At 33.4% G+C, this 27,171-nt stretch overlaps 2 protein-coding genes across 13 annotated transcripts; both read right to left on the reverse strand.

Annotated features, from left to right (window-relative positions):
* Positions 1-3,778: 3,778 nt before the first annotated feature.
* On the reverse strand, positions 3,779-7,816 carry LOC107901086 (PHD finger protein ALFIN-LIKE 4). Of its 6 annotated transcripts, XM_041095341.1 has the most exons (7): positions 7,450-7,813; positions 6,823-6,967; positions 6,312-6,410; positions 6,202-6,223; positions 5,263-5,485; positions 4,684-4,819; positions 3,779-4,240 (listed from the first exon to the last, which is right to left on the reverse strand). In XM_041095341.1, exons 4-7 carry the CDS (start codon positions 6,221-6,223, stop codon positions 3,971-3,973), a joined length of 651 nt encoding a protein of 216 aa, XP_040951275.1. In that variant the 5' UTR covers positions 6,312-6,410; positions 6,823-6,967; positions 7,450-7,813; the 3' UTR covers positions 3,779-3,970. The 6 variants fall into 6 exon arrangements, with proteins under 6 accessions (XP_040951275.1, XP_040951271.1, XP_040951274.1 ...); XM_041095337.1 differs by having other exon boundaries at positions 6,191-6,223; positions 6,312-6,967; positions 7,450-7,816; XM_041095340.1 differs by lacking the exon at positions 6,823-6,967 and having other exon boundaries at positions 7,383-7,813.
* A 12,684-nt stretch (positions 7,817-20,500) lies between these two features.
* Positions 20,501-26,397, reverse strand: LOC107901084 (nuclear transcription factor Y subunit A-7). 7 transcript variants are annotated; one of them, XM_016826947.2, is made up of 7 exons: positions 26,268-26,397; positions 24,707-25,173; positions 22,579-22,973; positions 21,973-22,076; positions 21,819-21,890; positions 21,357-21,527; positions 20,501-21,084 (listed from the first exon to the last, which is right to left on the reverse strand). In XM_016826947.2, exons 3-7 carry the CDS (start codon positions 22,892-22,894, stop codon positions 20,734-20,736), a joined length of 1,014 nt encoding a protein of 337 aa, XP_016682436.1. In that variant the 5' UTR covers positions 22,895-22,973; positions 24,707-25,173; positions 26,268-26,397; the 3' UTR covers positions 20,501-20,733. The 7 variants fall into 7 exon arrangements, with proteins under 7 accessions (XP_016682436.1, XP_016682435.1, XP_016682438.1 ...); XM_016826946.2 differs by having other exon boundaries at positions 22,579-22,976; XM_016826949.2 differs by lacking the exon at positions 22,579-22,973.
* Between the last annotated feature and the right edge of the window lie 774 nt (positions 26,398-27,171).

Here is a 27,171-nt window from a genome sequence, read left to right on the forward strand (position 1 = left end):
TTTTTATTTATATGAAAATTTCAAGATTTAATTTATTGCATTTGTATTTTACCAAAATCAGGTCATTTGTTATATAAAATTAATTTAATATAATATATTTTGAAATATATATATTAAATTTAATTTGAATTGATTCAAAGTTTGCATCATTATTTAAAATTATCTTATATTAATATTTTATATATTTTATTATTAAATTTACATAAAAATAATTTTTATATAATTAATCTTATTAAAAACTAAAAAAAACGTGTTCAAATTTGATTCAATATAGATTGAACAAATAGCTCGAAGTTTGGAGAGAATTTACTTAGAGGTGCTCATGGGTCGGGCCGGGCTCAATTAAAAATTCAAGTCCATTTACTAGGCTCGGGCCCGGCCCGAAAAATGGGACTAAAAGTTTGCCCAAGCCCGACTCGAATAAAAATGATAAAACTCGGGCCTGGCCTGGCCCACCCGTATTAATTTTTATATTATTTTATATAATTTTTAAATATACATAATACATCAAAAATACTAAGAACATCAAAATAAATATTTCTCAACAAATTGAAAATAAATTTTAAAAAATATATAGACTTAAATAACACTAAGATAAATGCAACTTAACAAGCAAATGCCTCTAAAATAATAACAAAATTAACAAATGCCTTCAAAATAATAACAAAATTAACAATAAAATAAGTTTTATACAATATCCAAACAATGACAACAAAATAGTAGCAACATAATAAAAAAAATGGTAGCAAAATATGGAGAAAACAACAAGAAAATAACATTCAAAAACAAAAAGAAGACCAGATTTTTTTTGTTCTTTTGTGAATTCGGGCCGGGCCCGCCCAAGTAAAAAATGTCTTACCCGAAGACTCGGCCCATTTTTTAAACGGGTATTATTTTTCATACCTATATTTTAAAAAGAGTATAGAGGCATTTGGCATATTTAAACATTTTAAAAACTAACACCCATATTTTTAGAAGTAGAAGGGAAAAAATAGGGAGAAATGGCAAAAATACTTCAATCTGTGAATTTAGAAAAAAATTCAAAGAAATATGACCATTGACCTTGTGGGAAATGCCACTTTCAATCGTTGGACAACCCTTCCATGTGAAACATGGCTATCAAATAGGAACCAGAGATGAAGCACTTCAGTTCATACTTACACCATCCACCCATTAACTAACATTTTCATGTCCTATTAGAAAACCATAAAAAACGTGAAGCATTAGTTCTTGTCCTACTGGAAAATCATCCAAAAAGCGATGCATTAACTACCATTTTTTTGTCCTATAGCAGAAGTTATTCAATAATTGAGTGGACAACTCATGTCAGTTTTAGTTTGGGTTTTGTAAAATTGAGTTGTCGAAGTTTTCCAGTGGATTTCAATTATATTTTGAGTTTGAATCAATGGATAGATTATATTTTTGTTTCGGATATTTCATAATTTTTACAGATAAAGTTTAATAAATTCGGGTTGATGTTAAATCTAATGATGAGTCATGAGTCTCAAGATACAAGACTCAGTTTAATCTACCCTATTGTTGTCCGATTCAACTCTCCTACATCAAGGAGGACTGGGAATCAAGTTCAAAATCTGCCAAGCCCAAAAAAAATGTGGACCTCCCTCTGAAATAAAGCAAGCAAGAAGGAAGAAGACAGATTATATGTTGTATGTCGAAACCAACTTTTATTTTGAAAAAAAAAACAAAAATTAGTTATCGATGAAAATTGGAGTCGCCACCAATCTTTTATTGAGGTGTGATTGGATAACCTAAAAAATAGCTTTGGTCTATAAGTTTTAGAAAAATGGATCCGGGAGTCGGTTACGTACGAGGAAGGATTAGCACCCTCGTAACGCCCAAAAGTGATACCTAGTTAATTAATTAGTGTCTTAATGTCGAAAATTTAAAAATATGATCCTTAATAAAAACTTTAAAATGTTACTTCATTTCGGAGAAAGAAAATGTCACACCCAATGCGTTAGGGCACGACATTCTAATTCCTCAAAAATGAATTTGTCCAAAATACTCGTGTAATAAAATTTAAAAGAATATTCATTTGTTTAAGACATAAAGAAATCGCGACCCAATACGTTATGGCACAATTTCTCAAAATCCTAAACTTGGAATATTTCCTTTTGTTATTATTATTTTTTTTAAAACATTTGTCTCGAGAAATCAATACGTCACATTCAATACGTTAGGATACAACATATTAAATTCCAGACAACAAGCTTTTCATTTTATTTTTTGATTAATGAGCAATTCTCGATTGTCAGATTTAATGAAGAAAATTGGAACGCAATACGTTAGGGCTCAATTTCCTTGAAAATCCTAAATACGAGTATTATCTCAATTTTGAAAATTTTAAAATCGAGTAAAAAAATGATGTAATGCTACATTAAGTGTAAAATACAATAATAAATACAACAATGGCATAAAAATAAACGAAATTAATGTACATAAAAAACGACGACATGTAAAGTATCAAATGAACAAAATATAAATGAAAACATAAATCAATAAGCAAATGAAGGAAATAAACAAAAAAAATATAAAGAGAAAAAAAGGTACAAAATATATACATGAAATTATAAAGAATAAAAGACATACACATGGGTTTACATATAAAATTTTGGACTATAGAATTTATAACAAAATATATATAATGCATTTATGAAATAAAGAAAAATATATAAATATACATATATATATTATAACATATGTGTTGAAAATATAAGTTTGTATTTAAGCAAATAAAAAACATAGACATGTGCGTATATATATATAAAAATATTCATTAGAAAAATATATAAATACATACATGTACATATATACAAAAGTAAAAAAAATTGAAACTAAATATAAAAGTATAAATATGTATATAAAAAGTTAGGAAGTAAAATAAAAATAAAAACATATGTATAAAATATATATAAGCATACGTATACTATATATAAAACAATATATATATTACATAAAAACGATGCATGCGCATGAATATAAAAATAAAAAAAAATAATTATAATAAATAATAATAATAACAATAATACTAGATTAATGATGCCACATAATAGTATTAATAACATTAAAATAATTAATTTAATAAAAAAAACTAAAATAACAAATAGAGGATTAAATAGCATCAATAATCAAAAACCAATGAATTTAAAACAAAGAGTATAAAATAAAAAAATATAAGGTCAATAAAATGTAAACAAATTTGAAAATAATGAATTTGAAAATGAATAATAAGGGAAAAAGAGATTTGAAATAACAATATACAAATTAATAAATAAATTATACACAAATCAATAAAATAAGAACGCAAGAGAGAGGAAAATTTAAGTAAATACTCTTAAAAATTATTATTACTCTCCACTTCCAACCCTTTAGAATGAAGGGAGAGGCATCTATTTATAGTTGAGCCTCCCAAATCCAACGGTACAGATTAATTACATCAACGGCTAAGATTAAAAGGTATCTACAAATTAAATCTCTAAGATTACAAAATCATATCTTCTAAGATTTCATATCATATCTAAAATTGCATATCATATCTAAGATTATATATCATATCTAAGATTGCATATCATTGAAGATTATGTTTCCATATGCATCAAGCTTATAGATAAACTTTCAACCTTTTCAAGTAATGGGTCATCCCGATCGGGCTAAATGATATAATTTTAGACTTTGTTTTATTATTTTGGATTTATTATTTTTTTATGAGCCCGGGCTAAATTGGCCTATTACATTGTACATTGTACATAGTCTAACAAAAAGAATACAATCTGAATCCAGGCCAATATTCAATTATCGGGGCAGCACCTGAAAACTTTCACATATACGCTGAGAAATGTATGATTTTTATATATACACAGGCCAACTTCGGCCACGCACAAAAAACCTGTATCAAATACAATGTTCGCTGCCAAAAGCATACAAAAAGAGGTTTAAGCTACTCAGGATCTTAATGTGAAGGCCTTCCTCTCCTGTTGCCGCAAGAGGGGCATTTGTATAGCTTGATTTGCACAGCTTTGGTAGGGGTAATCCTCACACATTTGCAATGATACCATCTTTCACATATGTCACAACATATCCAAAACTCATCTGAACCATATTGTCCACATGCAGTACATAATGTTTCCCCATGCTCCTTGTCATCATCTTCCACTTCCGATACCCTTTCTTCATAAAATGTTTGCATGCTTATTGAGAACTCGGCAGATTCAGACCCTCTCTGTACCAAGTTAAAAGAGGTGTGAAATAAATGTGTATACCATAATTTGAAACTGGAAACAAACATATTCAACACTAAATCAGTTAAAAGAATTGCACGTCCAATTGATACTAGGAGATGTATTATATCCTTGGCTTAGCTCACTATGCATATATCCAATTGGAAAGTCAGTTTTGTGTTCCTTGAGGTGGGGTCAAAATGTGTTTACCATCACGGCAAGGAAATATGAAACAAGGATAAAACAAAATAATTGCTGGTGAAGCTAATTCAAACTTTAGGATTAATTTGATGCCACTAAAAATGATGACACCCCCAAAACAGTTAGGCTGAGTAAGTCTGCATTATGGAAAGTTGAGAAAAGATTATATGACATATACCTTTAAAAATTAAACAATTTGGTTTTAAGAATGTTCAATTAAGCCAACAGATAACATCCTACTTACAGCATTTGCAGTTGACAGGGGTTTGTTGCTGCTATTACTAGAAACTGATGATTTCTCCTTTGCCTGTGCCCAGGCACTTTCAGTAACAATATCATATAATGTAGGGAGATCATTAATCATAGTGAAGAGACGATCCCTGCATCAAAGATTGCATATGTTTACAAATAAGAACTTTCACCACAAACATATGCTATATGTTAATTTCATTAATGAAAAGATCCATTCAATATTGTTTTCGGTTTCTTTATCGAGCCTGGCATAAACTTATAAGTTCTCTAGAAGCCAGGTCAAATATGTGAACAACATGGTTACATACAGTCATAGCCAGTAAAAAGCTTAAACACTAATTCCAATGACGTGATGACACAACAACAATGATAAGGAAGGTATAATGACTAAATGAAAATTTTTTCATGTATCTTTCTTAGTATTATTAGTTTTTCTACCACCAATGCTTCTGGTTACATTAAAGTTTACTATGTACCAAGTCCACTGAGCATTAATATTTCATCCTATATTGTATTATTCTTTGTGGATAAAATTGCAAAATAATGTAGCAGGTAAAGGGAAAAGTTATACCTGTCAGCTTGATCAAACCTAGCCCCCCAAAAATAAGCCACTGCTAGTAACCATGCATCACTTTGAACAGCAACAAGTGAGAACCAGTCCTTTCTTTGCATCCCATTTCTACAAAAGCTAATACCTAATGTAGGCTCCGGTATCTCTGGAGGTAAATAGGCAACAGGTTGATTAACTTCCCACCGCCGATTTGGATATCCAAACAAGCAAAGGTTGTCCTTCTCTGGAACACAAAATTTTGGTAAAACAAAATTTCAAGTCAACATAATACAGAAATAGAGTAGCTGTATCCATTCTTAAATAAGTACGGGCAAATTCTTTACGACATAGTACTAAAAGGAAAAGGGACACAAGCCATCAAGAATGGATAAAAATGAATTACCTAGAGAAACAAGACAAGACTATTTCAAGTTCCAACTACATAATACTGTCAAGAAAACTCAAAGAAAAGGCTCCAGATAACCAAACAAATATAATATCATACTAAAGTTATGCGTTGGAGATTGAAAGTCTCAAACAGAAGAAAGTTGCGGGAAATGCAAAATTTATTCAAAAACCTCATGACTCATGAGATTATCAACAAGATCGAAATATCAATCACAGCATTAACAATTACTTATAATTATCCAGAGTCAGACTCAAAGAAAATAAGTAGCGACGAGGATATCGCACTTTATTGACAAGTGATCCAGTTGCTTCTTGTCAACTACACAGAGTACCTTTCTAATTCTACTAAAAGAAAATACAGCATTGCCTTGTAAAGAAAGCAACGACAGATAACTTCATATTCTGGAATTATTCTAAGCTATATAGAAAATTGATTTGAGCTACTAGTAATTAATAATTACTTCCAAGAATCATAACGCAATGAGTAAAATATTGAATGCTGCGATTTTTCCAAGAATATAAAACAAAAAGAAAACCTAACTAGGATCGCACCGCTCATACAATTCTTCAGCATCTGCGCCCCCCCCCCCAAAAAAAAGAGAAAATTAGAATGCGAAAAGGAAACACTATAAAGAAAATAAAAGAAAAGAAAGAAGAGAGACCGGTGGTTAAGGCTTTGATCAAGGCGGCACGACGGCTTTTGAAGTCGCTAAAGACGTCCTCTACAGTTCTAATTCGTATTGAGTAGTTTCCTCCATTTACTGGAGGCAGAAAAGAGAAAACAAGTATATTAGCATAGGAGAAGAAAAGGGAAAGAAGAAGGGAGAAAGGCATAATACTGCTACACAGTAGGCTATAGGACTAGCCGACTATGGTGTGATTTTGAAGATCTGTTTTGGTTCAAAAAGTGAGACTGTAGAGTGGGGTATAATTAGCTAGCTTTCCCATACATCCGGTTTTTAGTGAAAATCAATAAATTTTAAAAAGGTTCCTACTTTTAATTTAATAACCAAATCAAACGGTATCATGTATCTTAATAAATATTCGACACATGTTCTTTACTAAAAAATATAAGCAAAGTGTAAAAAATGCTCTCGTCTCTTCCGAATCCTTCAGGTGAGATGTTCAACAAAATGGGGAAAGCAGTACTCAACATGTTGAAGATAGGTTTACCCTCTCTGATCAGGACGTTAAGAAATCAATCATTAATGGTATTCCTTCCATTGACTTCTCGGCAAGAATATATCAACTTCTGGAATAGGAAATGGCCAACTCTGTGGTGCTCAAAATGCTAGGATGGAATATTGGATTTACGGCCCTACAAAACAGATTATATGGAATTTGGAGACCTTCTCAGCCTTTTCAATTAATGGATATTGAAAATGGATACTTTTTAGCCAAATTTCAAAATGTTGTCTCAGGGACCGTGGGTAATTTTCGGCCAATATCTAACTGTCAAACCGTGGACAATCGATTTTAACCCTGGGCTACCTTATCCGAATATGGTTCTTACCTGGATCAGATTTCCAGGTCTCCCCAGTCACTTGTATAAGAAGCAGACCTTATGGGAGATTAGGGGAATGATCGGTAAAGTCACAAAATTGGATTTTAACACTGATAGTCAAGCGAGGGGTCGATATGCTCGCATGGCTTTATATGTCAATTTAGAGAAACCTTTAACCTCTAAGATTCTTATCAATGGCTATCTCCAAAAAATTGAATACGAAAACTACCTGTGATTTGCTTTTCATGAGGAAGATATGGGTACAGTAAGGAAAATTGCCCGAATGTTGTTCATACCACTGAACCAGTGAAAGAGACGGAACCGAAGGTAGTTATGTCAAAATCCACGGCGATCGGTGACGGAGACTATGGCCCATGGATACTGGTAGAGTGGCGGAATAGACGCACAATCTGGAAAGGAATAAAAAAAGGTAATAATTTTTCTGGGGAGAAATTAACAGGATCCCGATTTCATTCTCTTGCAGGATCAACGGAGGCTTCATTGGAGGAAGGAACGAACATGGAAACTCAGCAGATTGTGGAACAGGCTGGGAAAGATATTTTGGTTGACCCTCAAGGATTAATGGCGAATTCATTGGAGGGGGAAAGAATAAGGAAACTCAACAGACAGTGAAACGGACTGGGAAAGCTGCTTTGGCGCCACTCAAAGTAAGACTTTAAAGGAAAAAATGTATTAATTGCAGATTTTAGGAAAGTTTCATTGGGCCAGCAGGTGGGAGTTCAACCCAAAGGTCAGACCCGCAAACAGAACCCAAATTTCCATCCAAAAGGCCAAAATTTAAGTGGTCCCAACATTACACTTAAGCGGACTGTTATTTCAGCTGGAAAGGAGCAGGCCACTAGCAGCCATGGTGTGGGCCCGAACCAGGATCCATTGCTTTTGGCAGTTTCTGCTGCTAACGATCCAAGGCCCTTTGAAGACCTGTGCAGCACACAGCCCAGTATTGATGAAAGTATCCAAAACTCGAAGTCAGGTAATTTCATTCCTTCTTCTACTTCCTTTTTAAATTCACCGAATGATCCAAGTGTAGGTAAAGTTGTTCCTATTCTAAATTCAAACCAAGCAGAGCATGTGGTACATTTCAACCCCACTTTCGAGGAGAATTCTGTTACTGAAGTGGGAGTGAAGGAAAATCTCTTAAATGCCAAAAACCATTCAGCAGTGGTTTTCAAAAAGAACTCTTCTCCTAAACTCGATGGCAAAGAGGCCAGAGGCCGTATTTTATTGACTGAAAATTTTCTTCTAAAGAGGCTAATAAAGGTCATGTAGCTAAAGCATTTGCTGCAAAAGGCAGGTGGAAATTAAGCAAAACTTTAAAAGGATCAAGGATTCGTTTCAAGAATATTCAAAATTTTCGGGTTCTTTTTGAGAGACTTGACAAGACTGTGGGTAACGAAGCAGTGATGGAGAATTTTCCTAGTTACTCGGTGACTCATATCCTAAGAATTAAGTTAGATCATAGACCACTGCTTATGAATTCTTGTTTTGGTTTTAATTCCTCGAATGATCGTCCTTTTCGGTTCTTAGCTGGATGGCTGCAACACCCGAGTTTTACAAACATTGTTAAAGATAATTGGAGCTTTGATGTTGATATGACTAAGGGGATTGCCAAGTTTACCAGTGAGCTCAAAAATTGGAACAAGTGTGTTTACGGTCACATAGATCGGCGGAAGTGATAGCTATTGCATAAGCTCTCTAAAGTTCAACAAGCAATTGATTTTTCTGGGACTAATTCTCTACTACAGCGTGAGTTAGAAGTTTGAAAGGAGCTTGAGAATGTTTTACATCATGAGGAGTTGTTCTGGAGACAAAAATCAAGGTATAAGTGGTTAAAAATGGGGGATCGCAACACATATGTAACACTTCAAACCCAGCCCAGATGTTATGGCCGGATCTAGCGATGTCACATGATAGGGTGTTTGAAAACCATGCCGTCGCGTTAAAACCATTTCCATTGTAATTCCTTATCTTAATATATTATTAGTTCCAAAATTGTGTTACTCATTTAATCGATAGTTTCAAAACGTTATTCGTTTGCAGAAGCTTTTAAAACAGATTAAACAACCGTGCGTTTAGGAAAAGCATTTGTTTCTTTTGAAAACCAAGGTTTCCTACTACTAGCAGTTGTAATCCATAAGGTAAAGATAATTAAAACCCAAAACCAAAGTCCGAAAGCCCAATTACAACCCAAAAACTTAGCCAGTAAAAATAGAATAGAAATAAAACCAATTATCGTAAATATGGGTTAAAAACCATGAAAGTCCAAAACCGTGGTCACCGCCGAGTCCTCCGCCGCACCGATCTATTTAGATCTGGGGATTACTTGTGCACATTTAAATAAAAGGGATAAGTTTACGAAAACTCAGTGTGTAATCCCACAGAAAACAAACAATAGCAAACCACAGTGCACAGTTAAAGCAGTCCTGGGCCTAAGCCCTTTTTCAGTATCAGTAACAATTTGGGCCTTAGCCCATTTCAATATAGTATCAAATATACAGTAGGGCCTTAGCCCATCATAGTATCAGTAGCTTTCATGCAGTATTCAGTAATAAAGTCCTACCCAACCAACCTCTACACACCATCTCCATCCAACCCTACACTCCATGTGGGTATCAGATCAACCCACCCATCCCTACACTCCAGGTAGTACCAAATGCGGCACAAAACAGTAATTTGCAGCTGAGCTGCCAATATGTTAGGCTTAAGAGCCTTTTAGTACACTTCCTCCAAATATAATTAACACAACCCCATGCAATGCAACATACAAGTCATGACATGCTATCTCAGGACATCAGTACATATAATCAATTCAGTATACAAGTATACTATCATCATGCTCAACACATATATAAATCAAACAGTCAGTTCAAACAATTAGGGGTCTAAGTGATGCTTATAGACCCTACAGTAGGTTCACAGTTGACTCGGGCGACCCGTGCAACCTTAGCAATCAATTCAGTGAAAATGGGCTCACACGCCCATGAGGTCTGCCCGTGTGGGCCCACACTCCCATGTGGCCCACTCGGCCCAAATTGGCCTTGGCCACATGGTCCATTTTTAATGTAACTCGTGCTAGCTAAACATTCATATATGTTTTCACTATTTACTTATATGTTCCTTCAAAGTTGTCTACCTAAGTCACTGTTACTAAATTATTTATATCTTGAGCTACAGAATTCCAAATTAAGGTCTTCTTGATGTCTTGGAAACTAGACTCAAATATCTTTTTATCATAAAATTTTTAGAATTTTTCGTTCAGCTCATAAGTACAGTAAAATCTTCAATCTTACCCCTATTCTGCTGTCTGACAGCTTCGACTTTTCTTTGCTAAAAATTAATTATCTATTAGTACAAAATTTGGATGATGTTATCATTTGTTTCTATTGAAAATAGACTCATTAATAATTTAAACATGTAAACTTTAACCCCTAATTATTTTTCTCCAATTTTTGATGATTTTCCAAAGTCAGAACAGGGGAACCCGAATTCATTCTAACCTTGTCTCACAAAACTTATTATATCTCACGATTTACAATTCCATTACTTACACCATTTCTTCTATGAGAAACTAGACTCAATAAGATTTAATTCAATATTATTTTCATCCTCTAATTCGACTACCACAGTTTATGGTGATTTTTCAAAGTTAGCCTACTACTGCTGTCCAAACAGCAAGCAATTTTGGCTTTTTGCCAAATCTCATTTTCTGCGTTTCGGGTACACACCTAGTTCCGGTTTGACATGTAAACACTCTCAAGACACTCAGAACCTAGAATTGACATTCCCAAACACAGAGTCAGATTTTAAACAAGTTTTTAAAATGCGAATACGAATGACTATAGCACTAATCAAGCAACCAATGCTTACCCCAACACCCTCAGTGATTTCAATTATGAGGTGACACAAGGAAGATTCCGTTATTCTCGATTGTCTGCTATCCAAAATAGAAAATCGCAACCTTCAGTCAGTAATCGAATGCCAAAACTACAATAACTTAAGCCAATTACCAAACGGGGAAAAATGCAGCAATCAAACAGAATCTTGAACAAGGAGACACGTCTTGGTCAAAACAATAAAATGAAGAAAAAGGGATTTGCTAACACAAAAGGAAAGAAAAAACGACAGAGGAGAATTCGGCAGGGAGAATAGAAGGGAAAATGTGCAGATTTTTTTTAGGAAAAAAATAAAAAGAAAAGACTGACAGAATATCCGATAACCACCATTAATCCCTTATTTTTCTCATAAAAATAGTCAACCACACTCTCACTATCTCTCAAACTCCCCAAAAATCGTCCACCACATTCCCTCAACAACCGAATTCAAACTTCACTCAAACATTTCAGTGTTTTACTTCCCTTGAAACTCCCACAAGATATAGATAAAAAAAATAACTCCCTTGCATGCACAGGGATTCAAACTCAAGACCACTAGCATATTAGCACTCCACCTAACCACCAGACCAGTAGGCCCATTTTGTTATATTCTTACAACCAAACAAATGCAAGCTGATGAACAAGAGTGAGGCTTTATTCAGAAAAATTCCAAAATTTCACTAAAGGCATGGCTTGAACTTGGGGCCTCATACACACAAAGCTGAAGTAGTCACTTTCTTTCAGAAGCTTTATGGAGAGATTCCAAGTTCGTTAGGGTGTTTGCCCTCAAATGCTTTTCTAAGACTTGATTTAGAAGATGTTTCTCTTGAAAGATCTGTCTCAAATGAAGAAATCAAAACTACCCTATTTGATATGGTGTATTGGAAGGCTTCAGGTAGCGATGGTTTCAACACGGGTTTTTTCAAAGCCAATGAGATAATATATGAGGAGCCATTTGTGAATAGGTCAAGAAGATTTTCGATGGAAAGATCATTGACTCGGAACTTAATTAAACTCTTATTGTCTTAATCCCTAAAGTTTCAAATCCTGAAAACTTTTCGCAATTCAAACCCATTAGTCTATGCTCTGTGTTGTATAAGTTGGTCATGAAGTCATTGTGAATAGGTTTAGGACTATTTTTCCAAATATCATAGGCTAAGAACAAGTTGGATTTATAGCATGAAGGAGTATTGTTGATAATGTCATTATTGTGCAAGAAGTTTTGCATTCCATGAGAACTAAGAAAAACCTTCACTGGATGGCAGTCAAAATTGATTTGAAAAAAGCTTATGACAGAGTTAAATGGGACTTTGTAAAGGCTTCTCTCAAAGTAGTAGGTATCCCCTCTAACTTAACTAAGATTATTATGAATGTTATTTCGAGATCTACTATACATGTTTTATGGAATAAGAGTCCAACTCTAAAATTCAAGCCTGTTAGGGGAATTCGACAAGGGTGTCCACTGTCTCCGTATCTTTTCATCCTTTGTATGGGCTGACTGGGTTGTCATTTTCATTCGGTTGCATCGATAAGGGAATGGTTTCCTATTCGTCTCTCGTATTCTGGATCCAATCTTTTGCATATTTTCTTTGCAGATGATTTAGTTATCTTTAGCAAAGCAGATATGAAGCATAGTGGTCTTCTCAAGAACATGTTAGGGAATTTCTGTGAGCTTTCTGGTCATAAGGTTAACGTCAAGAAAATGAATGTGTTTTTTCCCTTAGTGTTAAGGAAAATTTAAGGAAGGAAATCAATAGCTTGCTTGGATTTCAAGTTAAGGATTTAGGGCACTACTTGGGGGTTTCACTTTTCCACAAGAGAGTTACCAAAAGCACTATTTATTTCTTGGTGGAGAGAGTCTAAAACCGTCTTTCTAGTTGGGATGCTAAAAAACTTTACTTTGCAGGGAGAGTTACTTTAGCATGGATTGTTCTGTTGTCTATTCCGAGTTACCTTATGCAATCAATTTTGGTGCCTAAAAGGATTTGCGACTCAATCGAAGAGATGGTAAGACAATTCATCTATGTTGCTTCTGATGTAAGCGGAAAATGACCTTAGTTGGATGGGATAATATTTGTCAGTTAATATCACACAGAGGTCTCGAGATTAGGAGGTTGAGAGACCAAAACAAAGCCTTTATGATGAAAATTGAATATAGCATTGTCACTAAGACTGAAGCCTTATAGGTTAAAGTTCTTAGAGCTAAGTATGGTATTCACGAGAGTATGTCTGATTGCATCTTGAAGAGTAGATGTTCTTTTATGTGGAAGGCTGTTGCAAAGATTTGGCCTTTATTACGTAATAATATAATATGGTCTATGGGGGATGGGCATTATATTCGATGTTGGGAAAATAATTGGGTTCCTGATATAGGACCTCTTGTATATTCCGAGCCATATAAATATTTCTACTAAGAGCAAAGTTTATGAGATTGTTTTGGGGAATGCCACTTGGAATCTTGAACATTTTTGGGTTTGGTTGCCAGGAGAAGTAGTTCAACGCATCATTAGTGTCCCTCCGCCCTTGGAGGAAGTAGGCCCGAACACTTTCTCTTGGTCTAAGACTACAAGCGGTGTTTTCTTTGTTAGAAGTGCTTATTGGTTGCTTAAGGAGGGTAATTGGAATCAAAAGGACGATATCTGGAATACAATTTGGAAAATGTCGGGCCCTCAACGAGTTAGGCAGTTCATTTGGTTAATCCTTAAACAAAGACTCTTAACAAACTCTAAAAAAGTTCGAAGGGGTATTACCCAGGATGATTCAAACCAACTTTGTGATCATATTACTAAGGATATTTTACATGTCCTTAGGGATTGCTCCTATGCGAAAGAAATTTGGCATCAAGTCATTCCCCCTCTTTCATATTAGGCGCTTCTTTGTTGGTAATATTTTAGAGTGGCTGATGTCGAATTTGCAACTTCGTACGGTCAATAACGTAAGTGATTTAGATTGGGTTTGTTTCTTTGGGATAATTTTTTGGCTCATTTGGAAAAACCGCAACTTGTTCATCTTTCAAGGAAAAGCTATAAGTCCAGAGGAAGTCATCAAAGTTTCGTATTGCTGGGTGAAACATTTCGCTTCTATTCATAACGAAGATTTGGAGATTAATACGCATCAGAGTTCTACTCATCCAAAGTCAGGTATATGTGTTAACCTTAATACTGATGTGTTGTTCACTCCCTCTCTGGTTTTTCTGCTGTAGGAGGAGTAATTCGTGATAAAAAAAAGGGACTTGGATTTTGGGCTATAATAAGTTCTTGGGGAAATGCTCAGTTACAGTTGTAACGCCCCAAAATTTTAATTTTGGGTATTGTGAATGTGTGACACAATATATGTTTGCTTTAGTGGTTATGTGTTCTGGGTGTGTTTGGGAAGTCCCAAGTTCAAGCTAGGACTTGGGCAAATTTTGGTATTTTGAATGAACTAGGCCTTACTCTTGTTCAGTAGGCTTTTATTTGATTATTGGGTAAATTATGAATGGGTCTACTGGTCTGGTGGTTAAATGGTGTGTTATTATGGGTCTTGTGTTTGAATCTCTATGCAGGCAACGGTATTATTATTTTTGCTCAGATTTTGAGATAGAGTTGTGTAATTGGGGGATTCTGAGTAGTGGATGTGTAGTGAGAATTATGGGAGAAGATTAAGGGATTTTAGGGGTTATCGGTATTTTATTTTATTTTTTCTCATAACCGAATTTTGACTCTCTTTTCCAAAAAAAAATTCTCCCGTTTATTCTTCTCCTTCTCCTCTTGCTGAAATTCTCTGAGTTTTTTCATCTTTCTCTTCTTTTTCTTCTTCTTGATTTTTCCCTATCCATTTATTTTCCTTCGTTTTTTCACGCGGTTAGTACTCGCTTAGTTTCGGTAAGTGTTTTTCTTCATTTCTGTCATAAATCTCTTAACGGCTGAAGTGGTAATGTTTTTTCTCTTCAATTTGGGCGTAGAGGAGGTTCGGACTGGTGAATTCAGTGTTCTCGTCTTAACAATAGTTAAACAGAAGGTTATTGTTGGTGGCTTTGGAGTGCTCGGGGTCTGTTTTAGCATCAAACAAAACCAGATGTGTACCCGAAATGCAAAAAAAAAAGGATTCGGCGAAAATCCAAAATTGTTTGTTGTTTAGACAGTAGCAGTAGGCTAACTTTGAAAAATCTCCATAAATTGTGGAAATCAAATTAGAGGATGAATAAAATATGGAATTAAATCTTATTGAGTCTAGTTTCTCATAGAAGGAACGGTGCAAGTAATTGAATTATAAATCGTGAGATACAATAAGTTTTGTGAGACAATGTCAGAATGAATTTTGGTTCCCCTGTTTTGACTTTGGAAAATTATTAAAAATTGGAGAAGAATAATTAGGGGTTAAAATTTATATGTTTAAATTATTAATGAGTCTATTTTCAATAGAAACAAATGGAAACATCATCCAAATTTTGTACTAAGAGATAATTAATTTTTAGCAAAGAAGGGACGAAGCTATCAGATAGTAGAACAGGGGTAAGTTTTAAGATTTGACTGTACTTATTGATTGAACCAAAAATTCTAAAAATTTTATGGTAGAAAGGTATTTGAGTCTAGTTTCAGAGACATCAAGCGGATCTTAATTCGGAATTCTGTAGCTCAAGATATAAATAATTTAGTAACAGTGACTCAAGTAGATAGCTTTGAAGGAACATATAAGTAAATAGTGAAAATATATATGAATAATTAACTAGCACGGGTTGCATTAAAAATCGATCATGTGGCCAAGGCCAATTTGGGCCGAGTGGACCACATGGTCGTGTAAGCCCATTTTTTTGAAAAGTTCTGTAAGGTTGCATGAGTCACCCAAGTCGACTGTGGACCTACTATAGGGTCAATAAGCTTTACTTAGACCCCTATATGTGTGATGTATCTGTCTGATTTCTATACCGAGCATGACTTATGATATCTGAATGTATGTACTATTAATTGCATAATGACATGACATATTTTGTATGTTGCATTGCATCGGGGTGGGTTGATGATATTTGGAAGAAGTGTCTGAAAGGCTATTAAGTCTGTTATCTGGCACCTCAGCTGCAACCTTCTAATTATGTGTCGCATTTTGGTACAACATGGTGTGTAGGGATGAGTGGGTTGATTTAATCCCTACATGGTGTGTAGGGTCGAACGGAGATGTATGTAGAGGTTGGTGGGTAGGATTCTGATTTACTGTATCTGTATTCTGTATCTGATATGGGCCAAGGCCCTAATGTATTTCTGAGAATGTATCTAAACGGGCTAAGGCCCAAACTGATTCTGTGATGGGCCCAGACCCCAGACTGTATCTAATTGAATGCTGTTGAATATCTGTATGCATGTTTTCTGTGGGGATTACACACTGAGTTTGCGAAAACTCACCCTTTTTCTGTTTAATCTGTACAGGTAATCCCCAGACTTGACGGGTAGGTGTAGCGAATGACTCGACGGTGGCCACACATAAATTTTAGACAGTTTTCCGTTAATGTCTAGAATTTATTACTTATTTGGGGTTTTTGATGTAACTTTTGGACTATGGACTGGTTGGCTTTAAATTTGGTACTTTATACTATTTTTATAGATTTTTTTTAAACTGCAACTCAACAAAACACGGTTTTTCTAAAAACTAAGGTTTTCGTAAATAGAAACGATTTTCCCTAAATTAATTGGTTACAAAAGCTTCCGCTAAGAGACAAGTTTTAAAGCAAATCAACTAGTACTTATTTTTTTTCCGAATTAAATAAAAGCTAACTAACTGTAACGATTTTAACTTGACAATCTTGTCTTCAAATCCCATTCCATGTGACATCGCCAAATTCGGCTATAACGTCTAGGCCAGATTTGGGGTGTTACAGCAGTTGCTGAGCTTTGGGGCATATTAGAGGGCTTAGTCCTTCTTCAAAAACAAGACTATGATAAGGTCATTATTCAGTCAGACAATTTCAAGAATGTTATGTCTATTAGCGACAGGAAGGCTACGATACCAAAGAATACTCTAATAAAGAGAATCCACCAAATATAAAAGAAATCTTTCAAATGATGAACTGTTGAACATGTTTGAGGAAACCCCGTTAGAGATTAAAGAGATCTAGAAAGAAGAAAACACTCATGATTTCTCATTTATGAATAACTCTATGTAATCTTCTGTTTTATTTATCAAAAAAAATATAAATACTTAATTAAGATAAAAAAATTTTAATATCAAATTGAACATGAAAAATTAAACCCAAGTACTAAATTGAGCCAAAAAAAACCTTAAGCATTAAATTGAAAAACTCATGTACAAAAGTAAATATTAAATCAAATTCAAGTACCATATAGTATATTAATCTATTTTAAAATAATAAACTTGTTATAAACAATTAGAATTAATTGTACTAAACATCTCCAAAATGTAACATTTACTCTAAATTGGTTTCAAACTTTAAAATATATTAATTACATCTTCAAACTATTGAGGTTATATTAATAAAGTCTTTATGTTATTAAAATTATTAAATTAATTGTTAAATGACACATAAAATTTTATGTGATATCATTTAAAATGAAAAAAAAATTTAAAAGGAGTAAAATGTTGTCACATAAATTTTAAAAGTAATAACTAAAAACAAAATAAAACTAAAAAAAGAATAAGAAATTGAACGATAAAACTTTTGTAAAAGAACCTTGAACCTAATATTTTTATAACATTCATTTTGTTTAAAAAATTTATTTTAAATCATGTCGCATGAAATTTTATGTGTTATTTAACTATTAAACTAACTATTTTAGGAGCCAACTGAGTTTTAGCTTAATTGGCATCAAAATTGTTGCCAATAGAAGAAGACATGGATTTGAGTGCGCTTAAGCATGTTTATCCTCCTATTTAGGAGTTAAGGTGATATTATGTATAGTTCTAAGTATTGTACCAAAAAAAATGGATTTAGTAACAAAAAGACCTAATTGATACAACCTCGATAGTTTGGGAGATATAATTAAAATGTTTTGAAGTTTGGGGACTAATTTAGAATGAGGTTCATAACTTGGAGATATATAGTGCAATTAACTCAAATAACTATATTTGGGTAAATATGCAAATTTGCCACTATAGTTTATGTGAAAATTGAAATTTGTCACTATATATCACTTTATTTGATATTTTCCCTTGTCTTTTACGCACTAGAAATAAATTTACCACTATATTTTAGCTCTATTTTGAATTTTTGTTGCTTTACTTTTATTTGATTGCATTTTGCCACTAAATTTAAATTTTGAATTGAATTTTGCTATTCAATTTTAACTTAAAATAATTTGAAGATAAATTTTAATAAAAATATTTTTACTTGAACTGTAATATTTAAAATTAATAAGTTAATTAATATTAAATTAAAATTAGATAAAATGGTTATTTTATAAAAAATAAACTTTTTTTCAATTTTTATTTCATTAAATATAAATAATAATTTAATTTATTAATTTTAATATTTATAAGTTAAATTATTATTAACTATTAAAATAATATATTTGAAAGAATTTTTCTTATTAAATTATGTTTCATATCACCAAAATTAATATTGAGTGGTAAAGTTTAATTAAAAGATCAAATTTGATTGAAATTTTTAATAAAATTCACACTCTAATTGTAAAATTAAATTACATAAAAGTCGAATGGCAAATTTACTCATATTTTTAAAATATAATGAAAAATATCAATGAAAATAAAGTAGTATATTGACAAATTACAATATTTACCTATAATATGATGGCAAATTTGCACTTTAGCCCATTATATTTAAAAAAACAAAAAAAAGTATTCTTTTAAGTGGATGAGTTTTTTTATCGTCCATAAAGACTAATCCTTTCAAGGGTCAAGGATGCACCTCCCAACAATATTGGCTTCAAAGTTCAAATCTGAGTTCTCTTTTTAGGAGTGTAATGTGGCTAACTATTATATTCAACACTTACTGGTAATGGATGATTATTTTTAGTGGTTGTTATTAAAGGTGTATTTGGTTCGATTTGGTTTTTGGACAAAAATTAAACTGAACTGCTCCATTCGGTTTTTAACTTTTGAAACCGAAACCATGTTAAATAAACACCGAAATGATTGGAATTGATATTTGCGGTTTAGTTCAACTATTTTTAGATATTTGGGCTTTGTTAAAACGTAATAATATATATTAAATTTGATTAAATAAACACTTGGTTGCGTACTCTATATTGAGTTTGGTCTGAATCTATGGTTGTATATGATTGTGGTTGACTGGGAAAGTTATGCATGCATAAAGTTGTGCAATTGCGTGACTGTTTGTAAGTATGTTCTTTGATTTCATAATAGGGTTGTGTATCAATGAATTAGTATGTGGAGTACTGTATGATATAGTAAGAATAAATAGTATTGGTTGTAATGATGTGTGTGATATGCATGATTATAAAAAGTGGGGTACAGAGGAAGTATTTGGCGAGTTAGTTGAAGATAGAAAATTGGCGTAATGGAGGAATGGGTGGATTGATTGAGAATTTGAGTCACTGAAATATGATAATGGCTCGGCCTTGCGGGTGAACATGTAGGTGTTCGAATTAACAGGAGAATTTGAAAAGGTTTGGTTGGATAAATGGTTTGCTGGCTCAACGGAGCAGCATCATGGAAATGATCTACTGGCTCTACGGATTGACTCATCGAAGTCGAAAGTTCATAACTACCCATGGCATGATCCAGTGGAGGACAAGTTTGCCCTTGTGGCAAATGAAGCCCGTCAGGACAATGCATAGGGAAGCTCATCAGGGCATATATCTAGAAACCACTATATGACTCGCGTGACGAAAAGTGTGTCATAATGGTTATGGCGCATATGGGAGTGCTAGCAAGCTACGGATAAGATATCCTGCCAAGATGCGAAGGTAAGAGGAATATGTTCAATCAGATTGCATCTAAGAAAAGCATATGGATAAAAAGAGAAATTATCATTGTTAAATGATAGGTAATTAATATTTTTACTTTATACATTTTAGATTTTTCAATTCTAATTTTATACAATTTTCTAATTTTTTTTTATTTTTTACTTTTAATTTTTATAATAGTAATTATATATTTTAAAATTTAGAAGGTTGTATATGCCATTAATATAGTGGAGATATGGCTGAGAATGATTTTGATGAAAACCCAATTATTAGATTGTCTGTTGTGAGAGCTATTATATATTTTTATCATAAGAATTGTTCTTGATAGTGTTGAATTACATATAAAAGTTCATCTTTCAAATATTAAATACTTGTACATGACATAATTAATATATATTAATTATTATTTTGAATAATGTTGCCTTATATGTAAAACTAAATTGTAGGTTGAATATATTAAACAAGTTAATATGTTTTCTTGTCATATTTAACAATTTGAATAAAAGTATATTTTGCATTAAATAACAATACAATATTTAAAAAATCAATTAATAATTAAACGCTTAAAATCACATGTGTTAAAAAACGAAAAAGGATGGAATTCACTTATTTGCTTCAACATCATCTCCATTACATAGTTGACATAAACAACACTCAGAACAAATAAGATGCCAGTCAAGGATCAATCGAAATAAAATTCAAAGCCAAGCCAAACACTTTCCAACATAAGGCAGAACCTTGTTAAGAAGAAAATGTTTTTAGAACATGCAAAAAGCCAAGGATGAGTTGCCGACTTCGTTGCCCCGCCTTCTTACAGGCCAACTGAAGCACAGTTTTGTAGTCCATTGCACATGCTGCTCACACCAGGAGAGATGTCCATGAATCCATGTTTCCGTAGCTGGAAACTGCCATTGTTGTTGGACGCACTTGAGATGTCCGAGCAGCTTGTACTTGAACTGCTGCAGCCTCCCACATGCAAATGGCTCTCAAGTTCTGATCCGCTGTTCTTTCGGTCTAAGCAGCTGGCATCAGAGATGGAATGGGAACTCGGGTTAGAAGTTGGATGATGAGGCTGTTGGAGCTTCTTTTTGCTAAGAAAACGTCCACCGGATCCCCTAGCTCTATTCACTGCATGAAGATGTCGAGATTCATGAAGGTAGGGCTGCATTTAATTCCAAACCAAAGCAGATCAGTGGATTTAGGCTGTTAGTGTTGCTCATGCAGTTACTGGGCCCGGACATAGTTGCTAGTGGAGTTGGATATCAAATAAATACTGAGTTGGTATGGCCAATTACTAATACAAATTCATACATGACAAAATTAGTCAGTGGTGCACTGATATCCTTTGGTTCTTGGTTTAGAAATTATATACTCCATGCGACTAGAGATTGTTATAAGTTCAAACAAATTCCAAAATGAACTCTAAGTATATACCTTTCGAGATTTGACAAGTTTGTTTTGTGCTTCAAGCTTTGCACGATAACGCCTTCTCCTAAGAATCCCATGATATTGTTTTGCATTGACATAAACAGGGCCATCTTCTGCAAGATCAAGTGGTAATGGAAGTCGTGCTGGTGCACTTCCTCCTGCCATCTGGGCCTGAATCTAGTCAAGTTCAAATCAGAGATGCATTACATAAGAGAAATGGCAACACACAAGATTCTATGGTAAATAAACCTTAGACCACTACTAGAGGAGCAGGGATGGTGGTAGAAGGAAAGAATTTGAGCTTATTTAAGCTATCCGACCAAGAGATCAGAAATATTTGGCTGTTAAACAGCATACCACAGAAACATCCTATAAAGCAATTAAGATGCCAATGTTTCGTAGACAAGAAAATAATCACACTAACTAATGCAGATCAATAGCAAGGCACAATAACTCAAGAGATCTTACAATAGCTGGTGGCCCATATGGAGTAAATAGGCCACCAATGCATACATCCGCATAAGGATATTGAGCAGAAGCCTGAAATAGGATGTGGATTATTAAATTAATGCAAAGCCAACAAAATGAACTTAATAATGACCGCTAAACATGTCTATGGTACCATTGAAAGGTTATAGTTTGGATTGGAAGGGCTGAACACAGTGTTGGGATTGTTAATTGGCTTCATTTGACCTTCAATGTCCTTCCCACAACTTTCATCCTGTCCTGATGCATGAGAAAGCAACTATGATATCAGACAAATGCCATCAAACCAGTTAAACTCCACAACAAGCTTCCCTCTTCCGTAAACTGTTGAGAGGACCCTTTTAAGCTCCATTCAAAATCTAACGCAACGCACATTAATGCATCGACAACGATAGAAGAAAGAATGCTAAGCACCAACAACGAGACTCCTGTTCCCTAAACTCACAAGAACCAATTATAAGAACTAGGACATTGCTAATAGATAAACAATTGCTACCAGAAGTTCACATCTTCATAAGCTACTAGCTAGCAGTTCAATCAAAGAGTCAAAACTGAAGCAAATAGATATATTTATCGTACATTAGAATGGTTCACGGTCCACAGATTACTTGATTAACTTTATTACGATGGTTCATGGTTCATTGGCCGCGGCTACCTAACTAGAACGGTGGTGAACCGAGAGAAGGAAATAATAGAGAACAGAAAATTCTTAATAAACAACACTTCCAGAAGCATCAAATACCAAAATCAGATGAATAGAATGAAGGATTAGACCCTCTTGTGACACCCATTTCAGGACGTGATTGACAAATCGCTTGAGCTGAGGTCGATTCCTGGTCTGGTAGTTGATGATCTAAATGCTTTGCATTATGATGGAGTTTGGAGGGAGTTTCCACTTTCAAGCTTATATTTTGGGGTAAAGAATGTGCAATTTTCTGTTCATTTGAGTTCCACCATGGTTGGAAACCAACAGATATATGGGGTAGCGAAAGAATGGAAAACCTTTCATCAAAGTTTTTCTTTGACAAGCTTTGAACCCGAACAGCCATATAACTCATCAATTGTCTTGAATTTTGATGCAAAACCAAGAAGATCCTTATCAACAAACAGACACTCTTTGTCGTACTCCAATATCAACTACTAAAAGAGGTCAAAGTATATATAATGAGCTGTGGGTGTCTAAGTTATACTCAAAATATGAATGTAAGCAACAAAATGCGAAATAATAAAACCAAACAAGCCATTGCGGAAGAAATAAAGTAGATGGAACACTAGAAACACAAGCTTAGCACATGAACTGAAACCACAACCATTCAAAAGAGGGATAATGCGGTGATCCTTTGATGCAGTCATATTTTCCAAAACCATCAAAATTTTGATGCAAAAATATACACACATATATAATGGTAAAGAGCAAAATAGTGAAGAACTAGAACAATAGTTTAGATGCATATTTCAATCATCAAGAACTCATTATCATCAAACCTTGGATGCATAAAGTTCAGAAGGGATTCAAAAGAAAAGCATTTTATGAATGTGACCAAGAGTACCATTCAAAACAAAGAAAAGCATGTATTAGCAAAATCTTAAATAGTAGACAAGGAAAACAAACAGAACAGAAGATGAAATATTGTCCAAAAATAGAAAGAAACACAAAAGAGGAATAAAAAAGGCTTTTCAAAAGCACTTTCTGAACAGCAGCTGCAAAAACAGCTCCTTACACAAATCCCATGAAGAATGACATTCAAAACCCAGATTCAGAAACCTGTTCTAGATCTAGACATCACCACCATTAAATGTCAATTTTCCCGACAAGCAAATGAACCAGTTTGTCAAGTTAACAGGCATGCTCAGAAAAGTCAACCCAGTAAATCAATAGCATTTTTCTCTCTGCATGCAACAAGAAAAGATCTGGAATACCAGATAATATGCAAAACAGTTTGATCACTGCGCCTAAAAAGATTGACAGATCACAACTATAACCTAGACTGCAAATTCAGCAAAGAACCAGACTTTATATAAAAAAAGCAAAAGTCATTTACAAATTCCAACGAGTTAAAAATAAAACCCTAGCTAAAAAACATGTTTCAAAGAAAGTAAAGCTGCATTTCATGGAGTATAACTAAGGGACTTCCTAGTAACATGCAGCAGAAATTAATACAACATGTGAGGGGAAAATAACAATCAACAACATAAAGAGTAAACTTAGATCAGAAACCAAAAAAAGAATAGTGTTTCATATCAGTAACACTTTTCATATCAGTAACACTTTAGAACCATGAAAAAGATCCCTACAATTTAAGAACTAGCAAATCTTAGCTGAAGAAAAAATCCAAGTTCATCCAGGACCTTCAGTTGTGTTGATTAAGCCGCCTTAGAAGAAGAAAAAGAAAAGAGCCAACCAAGAATTATCCCATTCTAAGAACAAGAGAGAAAAGGGCCAGGTTATAATATCTATTCTGTACGGGCAAGGAAAATGCTTAAAGGTCATCATTATGAACCACTCCTACAACAACTAAAAACTAATGCATAAAACAAAAAAAAATGCACCCAAACCCAAAACAGGAGAACAAATCAAATGGGACAAGAGCATAAACAACAGTAGCAACTACTTTACCGAGAAAAACAACTACTTGCCCCCACTTCTACAAGAACAACAACTTCATCATCATCGCAAACATGCATTTGAAGGGGGACAAAAGGAAAACAGAAGATAAAACAAGAACCCCACTCATAAGGCAAATAATAAAGTATCAAAAGATTTTATTTAAAAAAAAAAGTAGTAATAGTAGTACAGGGTTAAGATAAGATAAGCTTGAATCAAATAAAGAAAAGATAGTTGAAAGAAAGAAAAGAGAAAACAGAAAGACCTATGGGATCTTGTGAGGCTTGAATATGAAGAAACAGCATGGTAATGTTTGTGTTGGGAACAACTTAGGCATGTCCCCTCCCTTGAAACTCCCCAACTACTCTCCTCTCCTCTCTCTATCTCTTCATATTTTCCAATCCCCTTTTTTCTTTTAAGGATTTTCTATTGAACCCGAAAATAATAAAAATAAATAACGTGATAATAATTATTGTTTTTTGGGTTAAAAAATGTAGTATTATTGCATTTGCATCCACCACCGCCATTAATATCCTCCTTTGACCAACGCCTTTCCTTCTCAGCCATCGGTTATATATTTGGATTTTTTTTATTTGTTTGGTTTTGTGGGGACCAAACCAAACTCCTCTTGTTCCCTTTTGTGGCTTTCTCTTATTACAGCCAGCCGCCCTTCACTGTCCATATGCTGAGGCGGATATCTTGTTTCTAATTCGTTCGTGTATTTTACACCCCCTGTTTCCACGTGAAAGTTGAAGACATTACTGGAATTTTGTGGATTATTTTTGCCCAATTGCCCCCAATCAATAATATATTAAATATGATGTTTGTTATGTTTTTTTAATTGGTCATTCCGAAAATATGTGTGAAGTATATTAAAATAGTTATTCACTTGGTATAATTGGAGGCGTTCATAAGTTGAATGGCTTAGGCTTGATTTTAAAAAATAAAATTAAACTCGAGCCCAATTTAGCTAGCTCAAATGACTTGTTTTATTGTTTAAAAAATAAAATGTATTATTTAAATTGAATTATAAAAATATGTAAATATTAATATAAAATCATTTTTATACTTTTTATTTTTAAACAGTAAAAAAAGTCGAGTTAGGTCAAGCATAAGTCAAAAGACTTAAATCTAATTAGGCCAGCCAAATGAGTTGTCCAACCTATTAATACTTCTAATCATGATTGACATAATTGGCCTCGCCATTCATGAATGACGAGGTTAGTCTAACAAAAAATTTCATATATTTTCGCACCGTTCCAACTACAAAACTCAATATATTTAACCTAACCTCGCTACCTATATTGTAATATAAATATCTCAAAATATTAATGCCTCAATAATAAAATCCAATAAAAGGAATTTTCCCCCTCTCTTAGAAAGACTCCTTTGCACTTTTAAAGTTTAAAATTCTAAATTTTAAAATACATTTATCCTTAAAACTAAGTCAATTATTTTCCTCTAAGTTGTATTTATGTTTATTCATTTTTCTCATCAATTATTTATTTCTCAAGATATCATCGGTTCATATGTGTTTTTTTGTTAATTTTTTTAAAGTTTCTTTTGTTTTAATTATCCATTCCCAAGTCTTCTTTATTCTTCGCACCTCTTTATCTTCTTCCTTATAAGTTATAACTTTGAATAACGACATTAATAGTAATTTGTACGATGATTGGACCACTGATCTTAAGGAAGAGCTTATCACTCTAGATTTGGATGTAAAATCTATTAAATCTAAATATTATACAAATCAAGCCCCTATTATTGCATATACAATAATTTTAGAATCGTTAGAATAATATGATTTTCACAAGTTTAAGAAATACCTGATGTGGAATTTGAGTTGGGCATTAGACTTGACGAAGAACACTCATTAAATTGATTTCTCATTCTTGATCTTTTTCCCTTTAATCACACAACCCCTAAGCAATGAAGGCTATAAACTTTAATGTGTTTTTGTGTGTGTAACCCTAATAAATAGAGGGAGGATCAATTTATAATAGTCAACTTTTAATCTGGTACGTCTATCAAGTAACTAAATGAATGGATGAGATTTAACTTCTATTAAAAGTAAAACTTTTATTCCCTTTAAATTGGGCCAAATGAGTTTAAACTTAATTGGGCCCACAATAATTGGGAAAAATTCTTACATTCTCCCACTTGGCTCAATGACGTAAAATATAAACTTTAATAGAAAAAATGTTGAGCGCACAAAAAAGTAACACTTATCATTACTATCATATTATAGTGAATTGTAAATGTGAGTTATGCGGTTGTATATAACTTAAGTCACATATATCCTTCTATATGCTACAAAATTACAACTCAATCTTTAAGTTACTATAAAGATTAACCTGTTTTAAATAATTTCAAAATTTATGTGTACACAATCATAATAAATAGGAAATATGCCCATTTTATTTCAGAAACATAATAATGGAGCTTGGAGTGTCAGAATATTATAAAATTCTATTCATCAATACATCCAAGACCCATTCTATGTACATGATAAGCAACTAAAAGTGGACTTATTGTCAAGACATCCAACAAAATTTGAATCCGAATATCCAATCACTTCCAACTGATTATATATTCTATACGTGAACATGTAGTTTTTTGTTCCTTGTAGGTACCATAAAACTTTCTTTGCAACCTTCCAATGATCAATTATAGGATTACTTTGATATCTACCAAGCATCCCAACTGCAAAGCTAATGTTAGGTCTTGTGT

Source organism: Gossypium hirsutum, chromosome D06 (assembly GCF_007990345.1).
Source record: "Gossypium hirsutum isolate 1008001.06 chromosome D06, Gossypium_hirsutum_v2.1, whole genome shotgun sequence".
Classification (NCBI taxonomy): Eukaryota; Viridiplantae; Streptophyta; class Magnoliopsida; order Malvales; family Malvaceae; genus Gossypium; species Gossypium hirsutum.